The sequence below is a fragment of the Lynx canadensis genome, chromosome E1 (genome assembly GCF_007474595.2).
Source record: "Lynx canadensis isolate LIC74 chromosome E1, mLynCan4.pri.v2, whole genome shotgun sequence".
NCBI classification, from domain to species: domain Eukaryota; kingdom Metazoa; phylum Chordata; class Mammalia; order Carnivora; family Felidae; genus Lynx; species Lynx canadensis.
Genome location: NC_044316.2, coordinates 27,360,776 through 27,382,997, shown reverse-complemented (window position 1 = coordinate 27,382,997; position 22,222 = coordinate 27,360,776). Strand labels below are relative to the sequence as shown.

At 35.7% G+C, this 22,222-nt stretch overlaps 1 protein-coding gene across 1 annotated transcript in view; it reads right to left on the bottom strand.

The window, feature by feature from the left end:
* The window catches only part of TRIM37 (tripartite motif containing 37), a 129,989-nt gene that overhangs the window by 59,657 nt on the left and 48,110 nt on the right, over positions 1 to 22,222 (bottom strand). Inside the window, 4 exon segments of the mRNA XM_030295180.1 lie at positions 1,015 to 1,194; positions 11,963 to 12,039; positions 20,407 to 20,488; positions 21,877 to 21,927. Of these exon segments, the coding sequence (XP_030151040.1) occupies positions 1,015 to 1,194; positions 11,963 to 12,039; positions 20,407 to 20,488; positions 21,877 to 21,927 (390 nt within the window).

Below are 22,222 nucleotides of genomic sequence, written 5' to 3'. Positions count from 1 at the left end.
TAATCACTTAAGTGTCTGACTTCAGCTCAGGTCATGATCTCACAGTTCATGAATTTGAGCCCCACGTTGGGCTCTCTGTGCCCCTCCCCCAGTTGCTGTCTCTCACAAAATAAACTTAAAAAAAAACAAAAAACCATAATTGAATCTACTTTTTTAATACTCAAGCTCTCACTGTCATCATCAAATTAAAACATCATGTAATGATGCTCCAAAATGTCTGACTTATACAGGGTTCCCCAGTATTAAACAGGGCTGTGCGGTTTTATAGTCAGTTTATGTTGTCCTTTCTTACAAATAACACACCAACTACTTATCACTTAATTTGTTTTCATGAATTTTCATTTCTATTTCCTTACTTTTAATTTGGTGTTATCTGGAAGAAACTGAAAATTATTTTGTGAATTTAAGCTTGTAAAACCAGTCACCCACATATAATATACAATGTCAATTGAAAAAAATAAGCACTTGATTCCTCAATATTTTTGTATTTCCAAATGGGGAGGTTGCTAGATGTTCAACAGGTAAGTAAATGGAACATTACTTATAAGAAGCAGTAGTTTCCTGGGGTGCCTGGGTGGCTCAGTTGGTTAAGTGTCCGACTTCGGCTTAAGTCATGATCTCACTGTACCTGAGTTCGAGCCCCGTGTTGGGCTCTGTACTGACAACTCAGAGCCTGAAGCCTGTTTTAGATTCTGTGTCCCTCTCTCTCTCTCTCTCTCTCTGCCCCTGTCCCACTTGCACTCTGTCCCTCTCTTTCAAAAATAATAAATATTAAAAAAAAAAAAAAAAAGTAGTAGTTTCCTTTCTATGGAATTGCTAACTAGATGTCAAGCACATTTCTAAGTTATATTAATCACTATACAGGACTTCTGAAAAGAAACACTTAAAAACATAATAGGATTATAGTTAGTATGAATTTCAGTATTCATGTTTGTTAAATGAATAAATTTCAAAATAAAGTTCTGATGACATTATTCCCCCATGATAAAAACAATATCAAATGTTTCCTATTACCTTAAAATCACTGTATCATTTTGCCGATTCAAATATCCTTCATTGGCAAGTAAGTCCAAACGGAAAAATCTATTATAACCCCAGCATTCTCCAACTTCAAAGTCAGATGCAAATTCTCGAATGATATTTTTGGTAGGATCATTGCAGGACTGATGAACCATCTCTACACGATACTCATACCTAAATTTGAAAAACAGACTATTAATACAGAGTTAATAAACAAGAATAGAAGACAAACATACTGAAACACTAAGTAGGTCATTAATTACCTAAGAAAAAACTTATTGACACTTACATTTCTTTCAGAAATGACCATCATTTATAAAGACACCGGTTTTGTAATGGGCTCCGACAAAATGATTGACACCACGTCCTTTTTCCCTCTTAAAAATGTTTACCAATAGAGGCGCCTGGGTGGCTCAGTTGGTTGAGCATCCAACTCAGCTCAGGTAATGATCTCATGGCTTGTAGGTTTGAGCCCCGCATTGTACTCTGTGCTGACATTGCAGAGCCTGCTTGGGATTCTCTCTCTCCCTCTCTCTCTGTTCCTCCCCTACTTGTGTTCTCTCTTAAAAGAAATAACTAAAAACTTAACAAAAATTTAAAAAAACATGTTTACCAATATAGCAGGTATAAAACAGCACCTCAAAAAATAAATAAATTTTGTATAAAATAGTACTTTCAAAGTTACTTTTGCTTTAACAAAGGTACTTACTCACAGGGATGCTAATAAAATATAATTAAAAATGACAAATTATTAAATATTGGTGAGGATGTAGAGAAATATGAACTCTCATACACTGCTGGTAGAAAACATAGAATTGTGCAGTCACTGTGGAAAAGCTCGGCAAGTCCCAAAGATGTTATAACACAGAATTACCATATAATCCTGCAATTCTATACTAGGTGTATATTCAAAAGAAACAAAAACATATGTCCATATAGAAACTGTACGGGATTACTCATAATAGCCAAAAGTTGCATACAACCCAAATATCCATCAGCAGATGAATGGATAAACAAATTGAAGTATATACTTAAAATTGGATATTATTCAGTCATATAAAGGAATGATGTTCTGGTATATGCTTCAACATGAGCAAACCTTGAAAACACCATGCTAAGTGAACAGACGCCAAACACAAAAGGTCCGACTATAGGATCTTCTATATGAAATAGCCACAATAGGCAAATACACGGAGAGAGAAAAAGCAAAATTATATTTATCTAGGTATAGGGGAAGAAAGGAATATGGAGTGTTTACTTAATAGGTATGGGGTGTTCTGGGGTGATGAAAACACTCTGAAATTAGAAAGAGGTGATGGTTTACAACACTCTACATGCATTGAATTCCACTGAATTGTATATTTTAAAATGGTTAATTATTCTTCCAATCCATGAGCACGGAATGTTTTTCCATTTCTTTATATCTTCTTCAATTTCCTTCATAAGCTTTCTATAGTTTTCAGCATATAGATCTTTTACATCTTTGGTTAGGTTTATTCCTAGGTATTTTATGATTCTTGGTGCAACTGTGAATGGGATCAGTTTCTTTGTCTTTCTGTTGCTTCATTATTAGTGTATAAGAATGCAACTGATTTCTGTACATTGATTTTGTATTCTGAGAATAGCTGAATTCATGTATCAGTTCTAGCAGACTTTTGGTGGAGTCTATTGGGTCTTCCATGTATAATATCATGTCATCTGCAAAAAGTGAAAGCTTGACTTCTGGAAACAGTGTGGAGGTTGCTCAAAAAATTAAAAATAGATCTACCCTATGACCCAGCAATAGCACTGCTTGGAATTTACCCAAGGGATACAGGAGTGCTGATGCATAGGGGCACTTGTACCCCAATGTTTATAGCAGCACTTTCTTTTTTTTTTTTTTTTTTTTCAACGTTTTTTATTTATTTTTGGGACAGAGAGAGACAGAGCATGAACGGGGGAGGGGCAGAGAGAGAGGGAGACACAGAATCGGAAACAGGCTCCAGGCTCCGAGCCATCAGCCCAGAGCCTGACGCGGGGCTCGAACTCACGGACCGCGAGATCGTGACCTGGCTGAAGTCGGACGCTTAACCGACTGCACCACCCAGGCGCCCCTATAGCAGCACTTTCAACAATAGCCAAATTATGGAAAGAGCCTAAGTGTCCATCAACTGATGAATGGATAAAGAAGTTGTGGTTTATATATACAATGGAATACTACGTGGCAATGAGAAAGAATGAAATATGGCCTTTTGTAGCAATGTGGATGGAACTGGAGAGTGTTATGCTAAGTGAAGTAAGTCCTACAGAGAAAGACAGATAACATGTTTTCACTCTTATGTGTATCCTGAGAAGCTTAACAGAAGACCATGGGGGAGATGAAGGGAAAAAAAAAAAAAAAAAAGATAGAGAGGGAGGCAGCCAAACCATAAGAGACTCTTAAAAACAGAGAATAATCTGAGGGTTGATAGGGAGTGGGAGGGAGGGGAGCTCCCGGTGGGTGATGGGCATTAAGGAGGGCACCTGCTGGGATGAACACTGGGTGTTGTATGGAAACCAATTTGACAATAAATTTCATATTAAAAATAAATAAAATAAAATGGTTAATTATATGTTACATGAATTTCACCTCTACAATATTAACTTGTTACTTCTATTTTTAAAATGAGTAGTGAAAAACTCAAAATACATAGAAAAACAATCAAGAATATTGAAAATCTGGGGGAGAATACATTAATGCAGATAGTCAAATACATCTGGGTTCAAAACAGATAAAAGTTTAAGATCAATAGTATATGTGCTGCCAAAGCGAGCACAAAGATCAACAGAAAAAAGTAAAAACTCACACTGTATGAAAAACCATATAATGTATGAAAGAAGTTCCTTTACCAGCTTTAGTTCTTTAAAATCATGACAAATACATACTTGTATTTCTAACAAATGTGGGAATTAATCCAAATTAAAATACTTAACTTAGCATCTAAACCCCAATCTTAGATAAAACTAAAACCTTAAATTTGAATATTCCTTCTACCAAACTGAAGGCTCTGAATAAATATAATAACTGTTCACTTAAAAATTTTAGAATTATTTAATTACTCCTCCAGGAAAAATTCAACTCTTTCCTTAAGCAACTCAAAGAAATTCCCTTCTCTAAAACAAGGCACTCAGCAAGGACTGTAGAGTCAATTTCAGGATGTCACTCATATGCAAATATTCTCTGAAAGTCTATACACGTGTATGCCAACACACCTTTAGAGAGATACTTAAGCATAATGAAATTATGATAGTACTTCTGCAGCATCCCAGATGATACTAAAATATACTAGATAATGACACAAAGATTTAAGTTTTTATTTCATATTTTGGCAGTTAAACTACTTCACTGTTCAACTCTGAATTCCATAACTGAATGACATTTTAATATTAATGAAAAAGTATTAAAAACTCTCCTCTAGGTTTATTGAAGTGTTAAGAGAATTAACAGATAATAAGATGTCATTGTATCAGAATAGAAAGGTCTCGCTAAAGTATTTAGATAATATTTAACAAATATATGAATCATAATCTTTTTCAACCTCAGTATCCTGAATGTTTCATTATCACTGATAACATTTATTGCTGTTTATAAGACAATGTGAACTTTAGGTTCCTGAAGTGTATATGATCAACAATAAAAGCACAGAAATAAAATCAGTACCAAAGGCAATAGAAATGTCACAAAATCTACCTATCAGTAACAGAGAAAGGAAACTTTCCAATGCAAGAAATAGAGATAGATCAAGAAATAGCTTAATCAAGAGATGAGGAGAGGCCCAAGATTTAATGGTAGCAACAGGGACACAAACAAAATCCTGTAATCACTGAGATTCTTATAATTCTGCCCTCGATCAACCACTTTCCAACCAAAATGGCTCATTTCAGAGAATCAAAACAGCTTGGTCGTTAACAACAATACAGAAACCAAAAAGTCTGTGTTAAACCGATTGCTGTTAAACAATGCCGATCTTGAGTGAATAATTTGAGCCATCACTGTATTACCATCTGTGAAATGGGACTAATAATATAACCTACAGCTCACAAGGGGATAGTAAAGAAAAATGGTACTATAAAGCACAGTGCTTGGCATAAAGTAAATACATAGCAGATGTTAGCTGTTATAATAACAACACAGGTTAGAGACACGCCTATGTGGTTCTGTCATTTAAGCGCCAACTATTGATTCTGGCTCAGGTCATAATCTCACAGCTAGTAAGATCAAGCCCCGAGTCAGACTCTGCGCTGACAGCACAGAGCCTGCTTGGGATTCTCTCTCTGCCCCTCCCACACTCACTCAGGCACATGCAGGTGCTTTCTTTCTTTCTCTAAATGAATAAACATTAAAAAAAGAAAATACAGGTGAGTCCACTGCTAAAGATCACACAGGAGATTTGAAGCAAAGCCAACAGCTAAAACATACTTATAATTCAAAGGCAGAATCCTTTCCATATCACTAGCATTATTCATAGTTTGACTCCCCAGTAGGGGCAAGAATATTCTGCATTAAGGTTAGTCTATGTCAGAAGTTGTTAAAATGTAATCTGTGTGCCCAAGGGTCAGCTCCTAAACGGTCCTATTAGAGATCCAAAATGTCAAACCATTATCGTAATATTAAGTTGTGTGCCTCTTTCATTGTGAGGACATTCGGAATACTGGTGCAGAAGAACAGTAGTTAAAAATGTACCAGTAAAGGGGCACCTGGGTGGCTCAGTCAGTTAAGCTTCCAACTTTGGCTCAGGTCATGATCTCGCAGTTTGTGGGTTTGTGCCCTGTGTCGGGCTCTGTGCTGACAGCGCAGAGCCTGGAGCCTGCTTCAGATTCTGTGTCTCCCTCTCTCTGCCCCTTCCCTGCTCATGCTCTGTCTCTTGGTCTCTCTCTCAAAAATAAACATTAAAAAAAATTTGTTTTTAATGTACCACTAAAGTCATTAAATTATTCAGTACTACACACTTTCAGACAGTGAAACAAAATGCCAGTGTCTCTCAGGAATGTTTTTGATGAAGTAGTAAAATTGATACAGTTTATTAAATCTCACCTCTTGGTGTCACAAAATGGGACACATACATAAAGTACTTTTGCTGTATAGTCATGTACAATGGTTGTCTTGGGTAAATAACTTTAACTTAGTTGTAAATTCACTAGTCACTTTTTTGGTGTAATATCAAATTAAAAGAACAACAATAAACAATGGTTATTCAGTTGTGGATATCTGGCAGACATTTTCTGGACCAAAACATCTAAAGAAAAAAACTTCCAATATTGGTTGCCAATGACAAAACACAAGCTTTGAAATAAAAAAGTCCTAACTCTGGAAAATCTGGAGGTGCTACGTGAGCTTAAAAGCTTTCTAATAGAGGCACCTGCATGGCTCAGTCAGTTAAGGGCCTGACTCTAGATTTCAGCTCAGGTCATAATCTCACAGTTGTGAATTCGAGCCCCGTGTCAGGCTCTGCACTGACGGTGCAAAGCCTGCTTGGGATTCTCTCTCCCTGTCCCTTTGCTCCTCCCCAGCTCTCTCAAAATAAATAAACGTTAAAAAGAAAAAAAAAGTTTTCTAATACTTGAAGGCTCTCCTGATAAAAAATGGTAATATCAATGAATGTAATTCTTTAATATCACATGATGAAATGTGTCAACTGTATATTTAGCAAATTATTATTTTCTTTTTTTTAATGTTTATTATTTTTGAGAGAGTGCAAGCAGAGAGAGAGGGAGACACAGAATCCGAAGCAGGCTCCAGGCTCTGAGCTGTCAGCACAAAGCCCAATGCAGGGCTCAAACTCAAGAACTGTGAGATCATGACCTGAGTCGAAGTCAGACGCTTAAGCGACTGAGCCACCCAGGTGCCCCTGTAAATTATTATTTTCTAAATGATCAACACATGAGTAAAACATCCATTCCAAGTATAAGACAGATTAGGGGCCCCTGTGTGGCTCAGTTGGTTAAGCATCTAACCCTTGATTTTGGCTCAGCTCATGTTCCCAGGGTTGTGGGATCGAGCCCTTTGTTGGGTTCAGCACGGAGCCTGCTTAAGATTCATTCTCTCTCTCTCTCTCTCTCCCTCCCTCCCTATTCCTCTCCCCTCCTCACACTTGCTCTCTAAAATTTAAAACACACACCCACAAAAAAAAAAAGTACAAGACAGACCAATTAAGTTCTCATTGTTGTTTGTTTTTGAGTAAATAGCTTTAATGAAGTATAACAAAGAAAGTTACACAATCTGGTAATTTTATATGTATACACACATACACATAAATACATACCCATTAAACCATTACTACAACCAAGATACAAAACACATCCTTTCCCAGTTTCCTCTGCCTTTTGTGCTCCCTTCCTTACCATTTTCCTCCATCTAACCCCAGCCCTGTCTGTCCCTCCATCTCCAAACAACTATATACATGTATTCTGTCACTACAGATTAGTTTGCATTTTTCTAGAGTTTTTACATTAGTGGAATCATATATACATATTCTAGTTTCTTTCACAAATAATTTAAAAACCATTCATGTTGTTGCATGTATCAATAGTTCATAACTCTTTATTGCTGAGTGGTATTCCACTGTAGGGACACACCAAAATTTATCTATTCAGCTGTTGATTGAAATTAGAGTTGATTCTATTTGGCTATTACAAACAAAGCTGCTATGAACATTTGAGTAAAAATCCTTGTGTGGACATACAGTCCCTTTTCTCTTGGGTAAATATCTAGGAGTGGCTTAGCTGAGTCATGTAGCAAGTGTATAGTTAGCTTGTTAACAAATCACCAAATAGTTTACAAAAGTGGTAGTTACTGTTTTACATTCCCATGAGGAAGATACACGACTTCAAATTTCTATATATTCTTGCCAATACTTGGTATGATCTTTTTTCTTTCTTTAAATGTTTGTTTATTTTTGAGAAAGAGAGAGAGACAGCAGGGGAGGGGCAGAGAGAAGAGAAAGAGATTCTCAAGCAGGCTCCTAACAGCCCAGAGCCCACTCAAACTCACGAACTGTGAGATCATGAGCTGAGCCAAATGAAGAGTCAAACACTCAACCAACCAAGCCACCCAGGCACCCCGCCCAGTATGATCTTTTAATTTTACCCAATGCAATAGGATATACTGGTATCATACTGTTTATAAACTTCCATTTCCCTAATGATTAATGCAATAGGGTATACTGGTAGTGTATTGCTGGTAAATTTCCCTTTCCCTAATGGCTAATTCTATTAATTACTTTAAATAGGTTTATTTTGCCATCAATATATCTTTCATAGTGAGATGTCAAATGTTTTGTCCCCAGGGGGAAGGGAGCTTGTTTATTTTTTAATTGCTGAGTTTTCACAGTTCCTTATATATTCTGAATAAAAGTCTATGTAACTTGAAGAGGTGAACTTCATGGTTTTCATGAAGTCTAATAAATGTGTTCTTTTAAAGATTATACTTTTGGTTTGTAACTAAAACAGCAATGCTTAACCCAAAGTCACAGATATTCTATACGTTTTTTTTGTTTTAGAATTTAGATCTAGGACTATGGTCAATTTTCACTAATTTACATATGTAGTATGAGGTATGGGTATAAGTTTATGTTCTTTGCATATAGATATCCAAATGTTCAAGGACCAAGACTATACTCTCTCCACAGCATTACATTTGCATCTGTATCAAAAATCAGTTGTGCTTATGAATGTGAGTTTATTTTTGAACGTGGTATATTCCATTGATGAATTTTTCTATCCTTATGTTAATACTATGCTATATTAATACTGTAGCTTTACTGTAAGTCTCACAATCATGCAGGTTTAGTCTAATTTTGTGTTCATCTCAATGATTTTCTCTATTGCTTTTTCAATTTTTATTTCATTGCATTCTGCTCTGATCTTTATTGTAATTTCCTTTCTTCAGCTTACCTTCCATTTAACTTGTTTTTCTTTTCTCTAGTTTTTTAAAGTAGATGTTGAGATCACTGACTCGCAACCTTTCTGCTTTTCACTTACCAACTAATCCTTCAACAATGCAGGGGGGTTAGGGGCCCTGATCCCCACACAGTCAAAAATGTATGACTTCTGACTCCCCCAAAATTTAATAGACCACCGTTGACCAGAAGCCTTACCAATAACATAAACAGTTGATTAAGTGTATTCTGTACGCTATTTGTAATTATATACTATATTCTCACAACAAAGTTAGCTAAGAATATGTTAAGAAACAGGTAAGGAAAATACAATTACAATACTGTACTTACTGTATTTATTGAAAAAAATCTGTGTATAAATGAACCTGCAGTTCAACCTCGCACTGTTCAAACCCATATTGTTCAAAGGTCAACTGTATATAGGCATTATTGTTATAAATTTCCCTCTACTTACTACTTTAGCAGCACACTACAAATCCTAATATGCTTTCATTTTCATTTGGTTCAAATATTTTTTGTTGTTCAAAATACTTTTAAAAAATCCCTATGATTTCCTCTTTGATCCAGAGTTATTTAGAAATGTGTTAAGTTCCAAATATTTCAGATTTCCAAATACAGTATGTTAATATCTAAATTAATTCCATGATGGCAAGGAGAACATACTTTGAATGAGTTGAATCCTTTTGAATTTATTGAGATATGTTTTATATCCCAGAATATGGCCTCTCTTGGTAAACAATCTGGGCACTTCTGCTACTGTCTGATCAGTCTATAAATGTCAATCAGGGGAGGCTGATTGACAATCTCTACCTTTTTTTTTTTTTTTTTTTAATTTTTTTTAACGTTTTATTTTTGAGACAGAGAGAGACAGAGCATGAACAGGGGAGGGCAGAGGAGAGAGGGAGACACAGAATCGGAAGCAGGCTCCAGGCTCTGAGCCATCAGCCCAGAGCCCGACGCGGGGCTCAAACTCAACGGACTGCGAGATCGTGACCTGAGCTGAAGTCGGCCGCTTAACCGACTGAGCCACCCAGGCGCCCCAACAATCTCTCTACCTTTTAACTGGGTAGTGAGACAATTTACACGAATACATTGGGTATTCATCCCATCTGATCTTTTGTTACCCATTAATTCTTTCTGCCTTCTTTAAGTATTTGTAAATCCATTTTATCCCCTTTGTTGCTTTATTAGCAATATGTCTTTGTCATTTTAATAGTGGCTTTATAGTTTATGGCTGCGGTAGGCTGAATATTACCCCCTACCCCAAGATATCCACATTTTAATCCTGGAATGTGTGAATTGTTAACTTTTCAAGCAAAAAAGGAGAGTATACAGCTGGGATTAAGCTAAAGATCTTCAGATGAGGGAACTATCCTGGATAATCCACGTAGACCCTAAATATAATGATGAGTGTTACTTTAAGAGAAAAGTAGAGGAACACCTGGGTGGCTCAGTTGGTTAATCGTCTGACTCTTGATTTTGGCTCAGGTCATGATCTCATGACACTTATTTATAAGGTCAATTTTATGGTATTGAATTGTTTGTATCTCATCAAAAACAAAACAAAACAAAAAAAAACCGACTTTTCCCAACTACCCATGATATTCAAAATCTCTGAGACCAGATTTTAACATATACTTCAACCAAAGAACTTATTTCAACAAAGTGAATATAGAAGCCAATGTGAGGATCCATTTGTCTTTTTAAAGCTATACATTAAGACATTTCAAAAAATGCAAATAGTACAAGTTTTCTCACCAAATATTATTTTGCTTTAGAAAAATAGTTATCTTTCACAAGAATATTATTTATGTTAGTATACAATAGGTTTATTATTATTTTAAAGCGAACTTATAACATTTTTTTAAGGTTTTCTCAGTTTTAATTTCTAACTCAGAAAATAACAGATATAACCCATATTCAAACAAACAAACAAACAAACAAACAAACAAACAAACAAACAAAAAACTCTTGGGCCATGTGGGTGGCTCAGTCAGTTAAGCTTCCAGTTGATTTTGGGCTCGCGTCATGATCTCTGGTTCATGAGTTCAAGCCCCAGGTCAGGCCCTGCACAACACAGAGCCTGCTCGGGATCCTCTCTCTCTCTCAAACACAAAACAGAAAAAAGAACACCTGGCCTTCCAACGTACACTGAATTTAAAAAATTAAGAACAAACACCAAAAGCCAAAAAACCTCTTTGGGGTTTGCAATAAAATTTAAGAGTATAAAGAGTCCAGGTGCCTGGGTGGTTGTCATTAAGCATCTGACTTGGCTCAGGTCATGATCTCAAGGTTTTGTGAGTTTAAGACCCACACCGGGTGAGCTCAAGCCCCGCTTCACGTAAAAAACAAACAAACATGAGCTCTGCTTAAGATGAGCCCCACTTTTCTCTCTCTCTCCCTCAAAAAAGAAATTAGAAATTTTTTTAATTAAAAAAATTGGGTTAAAAAAAAAAGAGGAGTATTCCTGAGGCAGTTTTAGACTGCCAGTTTGTGATCCCACAGTTCATGAGTATGAGCCCCACTGCTGTCAGTGCAGAGCCCACTTCAGATCCTCTGTCCACCTCTCTCTGCCCCTCCCCCTTCATGTTGTGCTCTCCCTCACTCTCAAAAATAAATAACATTAAAAAAAAAGAAAGAACTGCCAGTGTGTGCTATACTATGCCAGGGATTCCATACTAGTACACATCTTAACAGATACAACAATACAGTAACTAACAAAAGTTAAAAAATCCTAAGAGGAATGCATATAAACACACATTAAAGTTTGTTATTTGGGGCGCCTGGGTGGCGTAGTCGGTTAAGTGTCCGACTTCAGCCAGGTCACGATCTCGCGGTCCGTGAGTTCGAGCCCCGCGTCAGGCTCTGGGCTGATGGCTCGGAGCCTGGAGCCTGTTTCCCATTCTGTGTCTCCCTCTCTCTCTGCCCCTCCCCGTTCATGCTCTGTCTCTCTCTGTCCCAAAAATAAATAAAAACGTTGAAAATAAATAAATAAATAAAGTTTGTTATTTAATTGCACGTCTTACTTGGAAGTTTCAGGCAAGCCAGCTGACAGTTCCAGAAACACAGATAAGTAGTAACCACGAACGACTCCATTTCCATCCTTAAAAAAAGGAAGAAGAGTCAACTATACATCAATAATTAAAGAGAAAGAGAGATGTTATACAAATACAAACTCTAGATAACTTAAGTGTAAAATTTAAGCAACAACGAAGCAAACATTAATATCTCATATTTGGATTGGGAAATACTTCTACGATTAAAGCAGTAACACAGATAAAAAGACAACAGATTTAAATCTCTAATAATTTAAATCTTTTGTACATTAAAAAAGAAAATGGAAATATATAGGCATTCAAACTAAGGAAAATGTCAACAACTATGATAAAAGTTAAGAATTCTAGGGGCACCTGGGTGGCACAGTTGGTTAAGTGAACGATTGCAGCTCGGGTCACAATCTTGCCGTTCGTGAGTTCAAGCCCCATGTAGGGCTCTGTGCTGACAGCTCAGAGCCTGTAGCCTTCTTCGGATTCTGTGTTTCCCTCTCTTCTGCCCAACCCCAACTCACACTCTGTCTCTCCCTCAAAAATAAATAAAACATTAAAAAAAGTTTTTAAAAAAGAGTTAAGAATTCTAACATACAAAAAAAAAAAAAAAAAAAAAGAATTCTAACATACGAAAAGAAGGAGTTCTAACATACACAAAACTCTTAAATATCAGCCTCCATGAAAAATGAACACACCAAATACGAAAAAAACCTCAACTTTACTGGGTAGGAGACAAAAAATATTTAAAACCAAAAGTGAGTAAAACAGAAAAAGATAACACTTGATGTTGAAAGTAATTAAATATAATTTCTATATAATGTTTATATGTTAGCATTCCATATAACAGTCTGTCTGAAGATTAAGAAGTTGTTTAAATTTGTATTACAGAGATTATTACAAAGATAATAACTTCCTTCTCTATTTCTCCAGTATTTTGCTCACGTGTCTACCTTTCTAAATGACTATCACTGTTGTAATTACATATGTAAACATGTTTTCCCAACCAGACTGTGAGGATTGAAGGAAGGATTCTTATTATTCATCTCCAGCGTCTATTGGGATATGACTATGGAGGAGTACAAGTACTTACTAACCCCTTCATTTCTAGGCTACTATGCTTCAAAAGATCCTGAGGAAACTTTCAGGGTTAAAGGAGGTAAATGCTCAATACACAGTAAAGAATAAATGAATTATCAGTTAAGTGAAAAAAATGAGATACAAAAAATTATGTATTGTATGATCCCATTATATGAAATTATGCAAAGTAAAACTATAGTGAAAAAAACACATCAGTGGTTGCAGAGGGGCCAGGAAGGAAGAAAGAAGGGATCAGCTTAAAAAACAAATGAGAAAACTGGGGGGTTAATAAAAATCACGGTGTGGTAATAATTATTTGACTATATATATTTGTGGAAACTTGCCAAAATTAGTAAATTTTATTGAATATAAATTTATCTCAAATTATATTTATTTTAAAAAATCTATCCATATCCTTGTTCAAATGGCCAGATTCTTTTCTTTTTTTAAATTATGCTCCAAGAGGGGCACCTGGGTGGCTCAGTCAGTGAAGCATGACTCTTGGTTTTGGTTCAGGTCATGATCTCACAGTTTGTGAGTTTGGGCCCTGCATAGGGCTCTGTGCTGACAGTATGGAGCCTGCTTGGGGTTCTCGTTCTCTCTCTCTCTCTTCTCTCTCACCTCCCCTGCTTGGTCTATATCTCTTTCTCTCAAAAATGAACAAATAAACATTTTTTAAAAAATCTTTAAATTATGCTCCTAGAACTCTTTCCCTGGAATAAATTAATAAAAAGGAATAAGGGCGCCTGGGTGGCTCAGATGGTTAGGCAACTGGCTTGGGCTCAGGTCATGATCTCACAGTTCGTGAGTTCGAGCCCAAGTCAGGCTCTGTGCTGATAGCTCAGAGCCTGGAGCCTACTTCGGATTCTGTGTCTCCCCTCTCTCCACCCCTCCCCTGCTCATGATCTGTGTCTCTTTGTCTCTCAATAATAAATAAATGTTAAAAAAAAATTTTAATAAAAAGGAATATTTTTTACTCCTGATCTTTATCAGCTAATAATATTAGAAATCTTTTTAATTTTAATCATAATTTTAAGGAAAATGTTTTAGTATCTTAAGTACATGCCAGCTGCATTTCCAACAAAATACTAGCTTTAAGATTTTTCAACACAGGATTCTGGAAAGATTGCAGCAATGGCAACATAGTTTATGCAACTCTCTAAATCCAAACAGAAAACAAAACAAAACACATAATTGGACAGAAAATCCAAAAGCTCACAAACAATATTTACAACAAAACTAGATAAAAGGTTATCTCCACAACCCCAAAAATATAAGCAAATAAAGATATATCAGTTACAGCCATTAAGACCTGTATGATATACATCTTTATGGGAGAAAAGAGAGGGAAGCTGTAGGACATCTAATGAAACAAAAAACAGGAAAAAGCACAAAATGGCAAAGAGTTGGCCACTGAAAAGCCTCACAAGCCAAATACAGACAACTGAAAATGGAATGAGCTGCTCAACAGATTATGAACTGAGTACAAGGATGCCTAACATTAACAAGTCTGAGAATTAAATGCAGTTAAGTCACTCTAAATTTTATACACTTATAAGTTCTTATTCTTATTATAAACGAATGTATAGGGCCTTTCATGATAACTCCCGAGATTACATAGAAAGTGCTAGGAGTGAAATAAAAAATAAACAGTGGAGAAATAAAAAAAACAAAGGAAGGAGAAGGGCAGAGCCAGGACATCTCTCAGAAAGCAAGGCACCATATTTATTTTTGATTGCCTTATGACATTGGATATCCACATACAAATGAAATCGGGTCCCTACTTCATGTACAAAAATTAACTCAAAACAGATTAAAGTTGTAAACGTAAATTCTAAAACTATGAAACTATTAAAATAAAACATAAGAAAAAAGCTTTATGACATTAAATTTGGTAAAGATTTCCTGGCTGTGAAACCAAAAGCAAAAACATAAATTTAACCACATCAAAATTTAAAACTTCTGCACATGAAATGTTAAAAGAATAAAAAGAAACTTACAGAATAGGAGACAATATGTATAAATTATACATCTAATAAATATGTGTAATCATAACCCCTAATAAGGGGTTAATATCCAGAATATATAAATTCCTACAACTTAACACCAACAACAAAATTTTCAAATGGGCAAAGGACTTGAGTACACATTTCTCTGAACAGGATGTACAAATGGTCAATAGGCATAAGATGCTCAATATTACTAGTCATTAAAGAAATGCAAACTGAAACCAAACTACTACCTCATTCTCATCAGGATGGCTACTATCAAAGCAGAAAACAAGTACTGACAAAGATAGGGAGAAATTGGAACCCTTGTGCATCACTGAGAGTATAAAATGGGGTAGTTCCTGAAGAAAACAGTGTAGAGGTTCCTCAAAAAATTAAAAACAGAATTATCATTTGATTTAGCAATACCACTTCTAGGTACATAGCCGAAAGAACTGAAAGCAACATCTTGAGAAGATATTTGCACACCCATGTTCACAGTAGCACTATTCACTAGAGCCAAGAGGTAGAAGCAACCCAAGTGCCAATCAACAGATGAATGGATAAACAATGTGTGGTATAAACGATGTGTGGTATAAACGATGTGTGGTATAAATGATGTGTGGTATACACACTGGATGTTGTTCAGCCTTAAAAAGAGAATTCAGACACAAGCCACAAAATGGATCAACTTTGAGGACATTATGTAAGAAGCCAGTCACAAAAAGACAAATACTGTATGATTCCACATATATCTCTAGAAAAGTCAAAGGTTTAATGGTGGTTACCAAACTGAGGGGAAGGAGAAAGGGGGAGTTATCATTTAATGAGCAGAGAGCTTCAGTTCTGAAAGATGTAAAAAAAGTTCTGGAGATTTGCTGCACAACACGTGTATACACTTAACAATACTACATGTACACCTAGAAATGATTAAGATGGCAAATTCAGTGTTAAGCATTATTTGCCAAAGTAAAAAAAGAGAATAACATCCTTATAATGAAAACATTCTTGAAAAACATACTCAAAGAATAGATCAAAATTGTAACCCATTTCAAAACAATCCATGACACTAAGAAAACAGTATGACAACCTGCAGAAGGAAAAAAAAATAAACAAATAAGAATAAGACATAAAAGAATAACATACCAGAATTAGAAACACTCAGAAATCAGGTGATAAAACTAAGGAAAGAATTATTAATAAAAGAAAAAGTTATTTAAGAAATAATCACTGAACTAAAAAGAACATGAGAGCAAATAAACAAAACAGATCTTGTAAGTGAACTAAGGAAAATTTTTTAAATGAAAAAGAGGAGCATCTGGGTGGCTCAGTATCAGTTAAGCGTCTGATCTTGATCTTGGCTCGTCATGTTCTCATGGTTCATGAGTTTGAGCCCTGTGTCAGGCTCTGTGCTGACAACATAGGGCTTACTTGGGATTCTGTCTCTCCCTCTGTCTACCCTTCCCCCCCAATTGTGCACTCACTCACTCAAAATAAATAAACTTTAAAATAAATGGAACGAGGGGCGCTTGGGTGGCTCAGTTGGTTGAGCATCCGACTCAGCTCAGGTCATAATCTCACGGTTCATGAGTTCGAGCCCCATGTCGGACTCTGTGCTGACAGCTCAGAGCCTGGAGCCTGCTTCAGATTCTGGTGTCTCCCTCTCTCTGCCCCTTCCCCGCTCATGCTCTGTCTCTGTCTCTCAAAAATGAATAAATGTTAAAAAAAAAAAATTAAAAATAAATAAAACTAGAAAAAATAAATGAATGAGTGAATGAATGAATAAGAAATGAAAAGCTCATAAGAGTAGAAAGTGATAACTACTGAAGACAGGAAAAGAAATCTCAAAATACAGATATACACCAAGTCCCAAGAAAAAAGACAGAGAAAAAACATAATAAATACTTAAACCTAGAATTCAGGAAATATTTCTTAGGGGGTAAAAAAGATGGACGCCTAGGTGGTTCAGTTTGGTTAAGTGGTCAACTTGACTCAGGTCATATCTCTCGGTTTGTGGGTTCCAGCCCCACACTGGGCTCTGTGCTGACAGCTCTGAGCCTGGAGCCTGCCTTCAGATTCTGTGAATCCCTCTCTCTCTGCCCCTCCCCTGCTCATGCTCTGTCTCTCTCTGCCTCTCAAAAACAATAAAAAACATTGAAACAGAAAAACAAAAAGATCTAAATCTACATACCGAAAGACACCAGCATATAATGACTCAAAACAACCAAACACATAATAGTAAATTACTGGACTTAAACAAACAAAAAGATTATTTGGGCATTTAGTCCATATCACTGAATGCTTTTAAGACTTAGCTTATAATCAGATTTTACCTAATGGAAAATGGAATTAAACATTTAAGATACCCAATGATAGAAAATATAAGCTATGGATTTTATATCCAGCAATACTGGCTTTAGAGTATATAAATACAAACTTTTCAAAATATAAAGTCAGGGAATATTGTTTCCACTAGCTGTTCCAGTAGAATCTACTAGAGAATAAGATTCGGACATCAAAACTCCTACTTAATATGGCAGAAAGTGGGGAAGGGGTGTGGGGAACATGGAGTATAAACAAAAAAATATAAACAAAAGCAGTTCTCTGTAATCAAATTGATGGTAGAATTAAGACTTCCTATCCTGAAATATTTCTGTCTATAAGATGAAATAAAGCAGATGAGTGATTGGTTATATAATTTCCAAAGGCTTCAAGAGGTAGGATTCCTCTATTCCTTGTATTTATACAAAGGATTCAGGTATGCTGTTTTGAAGGAGCACATGCACCCCAATGTTTACAGCAGTGCTATCGACAATAGCCAAAGCATGGAAAGAGCCCAAATGTCCATCGACAGATGAATGGATAAAGAAGATGCGGGTGTGTGTGTGTGTGTGTGTGTGTGTGTGTGTGTGTGTGTATGTAGTGGAGTATTACTCAACAATCAAAAAGAATGAAATCTTGCCATTGGCAACAACGTGGATGGAACTAGAGTGTATTATGCTAAGCAAAATTAGAGAAAGACAAATATATGACTTCACTCATACATGGAATTTAAGATACAAAACAGTTGAACATAAAGGAAGAGAAGCAAAAATAATATAAAAGCAGGGAGGGGAGCAAAACGTAAGAGACTCTTAAATACAGAGAACAAACTGTGCGCACTTGGTGGGGTTGTGGGTGGGGAGATGGGCTAAATGTACAAGGGCCATTAAGGAAGACACCTGGGATGAGCACTGGGTATTATAAGTAGGGGATGAATCACTGGATTCTACTCCTGAAATCATTATTGCACTATACACTAACTTGGATGTAAATTTAAAAAAATATACATACATAATAATTTTTAAAAAAGGGATTACTAAAATGGAAGGAGACACAGGTGTAATATAAAGAGATTAAGTAAAAACACTCCACAGTCTTGAACTTGAATTATAAATGTAAGCACTGACTCATGAGTTATTTTATCTTTAAAAAAATACATATATCAAAAAAAAAACCCAGTATTTAATTATATAGCAATTTTAAAGTGTTCATAAATATATTTTGTCTACTGAGATCCCTGGAGCTTATCCAATTCAATTTTATCCATACTCCTACCCAGTTTTCTCGAATTATATTCTTTGGCTTAAAAACAACATAACAACAACAAAAAACCCCTATAATGTGTATCAATAATGAACTCTAATGTAAACTAGAACTTTGGATAATAATGTGTCAATAGGAGTTCATCAACTGTAACAAATGTACCACTCTGGGGCAAGATATGTTGATAATGGAGGAGCATGTACACGTATGAGGGCATATGAAACTCTCTTTACTTTTTACTCAATTTTGATGTTTAACTCAAAACTGCTCTAAAAAATAAAGTCTATTAATAAATTTTAAATAAATAAATAAATACAGATTTCCCCCTTTCCAAACATCTAACATTTATCACTGTATTTCCTAGCTCCCTTCACCAAGGAGGTTAGAAACTGTGACCAGGGGCGCCTGGGTGGCGCAGTCGGTTAAGCGTCCGACTTCAGCCAGGTCACGATCTCGCGGTCCGGGAGTTCGAGCCCCGCGTCGGGCTCTGGGCTGATGGCTCAGAGCCTGGAGCCTGTTTCTGATTCTGTGTCTCCCTCTCTCTCTCTGCCCCTCCCCCGTTCATGCTCTGTCTCTCTCTGTCCCAAAAATAAATAAACGTTGAAAAAAAATTAAAAAAAAAAAAAAAAAAAAAAAAAAAAAAAAAAAAGAAACTGTGACCAACCTCATAAAAATAAGCATCCCTAGCACCCAGTTTGGTCTTGAAATATCATTTCCCACTAAAAGGAATCAGGATTCTTTGAATAAAATGGCTGACTCCAGATATGGAGTAGGAAATGTACATAATGAGCCTAGAACATCTTGCCATAGATATGAGAATAAGAAAGCTAACTCCTAAGAATCACTACTAGGGACTTTTAGAGTCAGAGCAAAGTGACACAGAAGCTAACTTAAAGACATTATATATGTATAAATCCATGAATTCACAATGACATTTTTAAAAACCTAACTGATCACTTCTAGAAAATACTAAGGATAACTAGTAAATAACAGGAAAAAATTGTTTCTTCTTTATGAACTATAACCTTGGGTAGCCAAATAACAGATAACGGGAAGCATCTCTTAGAAGCGTATCTTTATAAAAGTTATTACAAATAAATGAAAAACAATAAAATGAGAATATCACTATTTTACAACTTCCAATGAATTAACAGATGTAGGCAATGAACATCGATAGCTGCCAATATCACAATAAGAGATGCAACTAGACATGGTGTGATAAAAGAACATACTACTTATACTGTTGCCATAGGAAGCAACTATATATCTCATCATGTCACTGCATCCAGCTGCCAATTTGCAGAAAATTCCTAGGTCAAAGGAACACACTGAAATGCACCATGAGTATGAAATCAGCATACATGTATTTTTTATGGCTTTCTGTATCAATAATTTATTTTTATTTAAAAAATGATATCTAAAATAAGAATTTTAAATATTTCGTCTAAAGATAAATATCTTCCTAGAAATAAGAAATAAAATTCATGTAATGTCAAGGTTTATACTGTTCATTTTAACTCATTTTTTTGGTATGCTTAGTAATCTACCCTATAAAAAACCGTAATATTGTCATTACTTTAACTCTTTACTCCACTAAGAAAAGTGAACCAGGGAGCATCTTTCTATCTGTTAGATGGGATACTGCCTGATTCATGAATTGCTTAATAAAGTAAATGAAATTGTCAAATTAAACATAAAAGTGAACCACTGTGCTACAGAACACTGAAAGAAAGACCCTGGTTTCAAAATTCATTAGAAATATGAAAAACTTACTGGGTAAACTTTTAACCTCCAACAAAGTCCTGAAACTTGAAGAGGTGGACTGTAAACAGGGTCTGCTCGCTGGCGCAAAGTGCTGAAGTAAAAGAAAACCAACCAAATCCCAAGATCAAAACTGTTGTGAAATATCAACAGGCAAAACCAAACTCTAAGCACTTTACTTATGTTACTTATTTGCAGTCCTAAACAAGTAAATGAAGGTGCTGAACAAGTCAAGACTCCACTGCATAAATTTATATATACTTACATTCTGAAATAAGGTTTAATGATACTGAAATATTCAGCAGTATCTTTTCAGTTTCAAAATTAGGACATTCAAGGGAAAAGGAAAATATAAAGAAAAATAAAACTAAGTGTCCTGAATTTAATTACCACTTCAACAAGCAGTCTTTTACCATTAAAGAAAAAACCCAATGGGCTTCTTCCTCACATAGCTGTAGTACAATTATCCTTTTCTAATATGGAAAAACTTAAGAAATATGCTTAATCTTAACATACGTGGGGATATCCTCAGAAAGTTTGTATTTTAGCCAAAAAATTATCCCATAAGAAAAGACAGATGGAGGAGGGCGCTCCAGCCCCCACTGCATGGCCCAGTCGGTTAGGCATCCAATTCTTGAATTTGACTCGGGCCAGGATCTCAAGGACGTGAGATCAAGCCCTGCGTCAGGCTCTACACTGAGCATGGAGCCTGCTTAAGATTCTCTCTCTGCTTCTCCCCTGCTTAGGTGCTCACGTGCTCTTCTCTATATCTCTCAAAAGAAAGAGAGATAAAGAGAGAAAGAGAAAGAAAGAGAGAGAGAGAGAGAGAGAGAGAGAGAGAGAGAGAGAGAAAGAAAGAAAGGAAAGAAAGAGGTATTAATCCTCAAACTTTGGCCTTTGGTGATGGTTATCACCTCCTAGAATTTCTCTCCCCAAGGCAAGGCCTTTTATTTCATGGTTCCCCATTTCCAAGCTGTCTTTGAAAACAAGTCCCTTTAAGACCTCAGCGTTTTAAGATCTTTGTTTCCAATCTTCAAGAAAAAGTAGTAAAAGCTAACAAAGTAACATGCAAGTTACAAAGCATAAAATTTCTTATGACAATGGCCTCTCATTCACAATTTCTCACTTCCAGCTAAGATAAATGGACTCAAATCGACTTCTTCCCACCACTCTTATTTCCGAGGATGGGGGGATGGTCATTGACCTTAATAATCCCATTCGCCCCACCTTAGCAAAGGCTAAGTGGACCCTCTTTTTAAAAAAAATGGTTTCTTTTCCCAGACTAGATAGAGAAGAAATCTGTCCTGAAGATAAAATACAATCCAGACAAATGACCTATATGTTTCTAATATGAAACTTGCTTCTTCTAAGATTACACACTGAGTGACACATCCTTGTTCTGTATTCTACCCAACAATGATACTTCCTGGCTCTTACTTAGGTAGACATACAAAACAAATCTCAGTAGTCAAAAACTCTTACCTGAAATTCTCTAAAACAAAAGTAGCTGAATCATAAGATGGTACTAATTCACTAAAAAGAAGCAAAAGGTAAAATAATTATTTAAGTTTAAAATTTCATTTACTTAAAAAACAAAGTCCCTCAGTAATATCTTTAAAATATTTTTAAACTAAGTCCCTAAGAAATATTTTTCAATCCTTACTAAATACGGATATTAAACCAAATGAATTTGTAAAACCATCAAAAGCTAACATCAAAAGTTTTCAATTAAATTGGAGACTCAACAAATAGTTTATAAAATAGTTGGGCTTTTTGAGAAGCAACAAGTAAGCATTAAAATAAGCATAAGAGATTCTCAAAACTACTC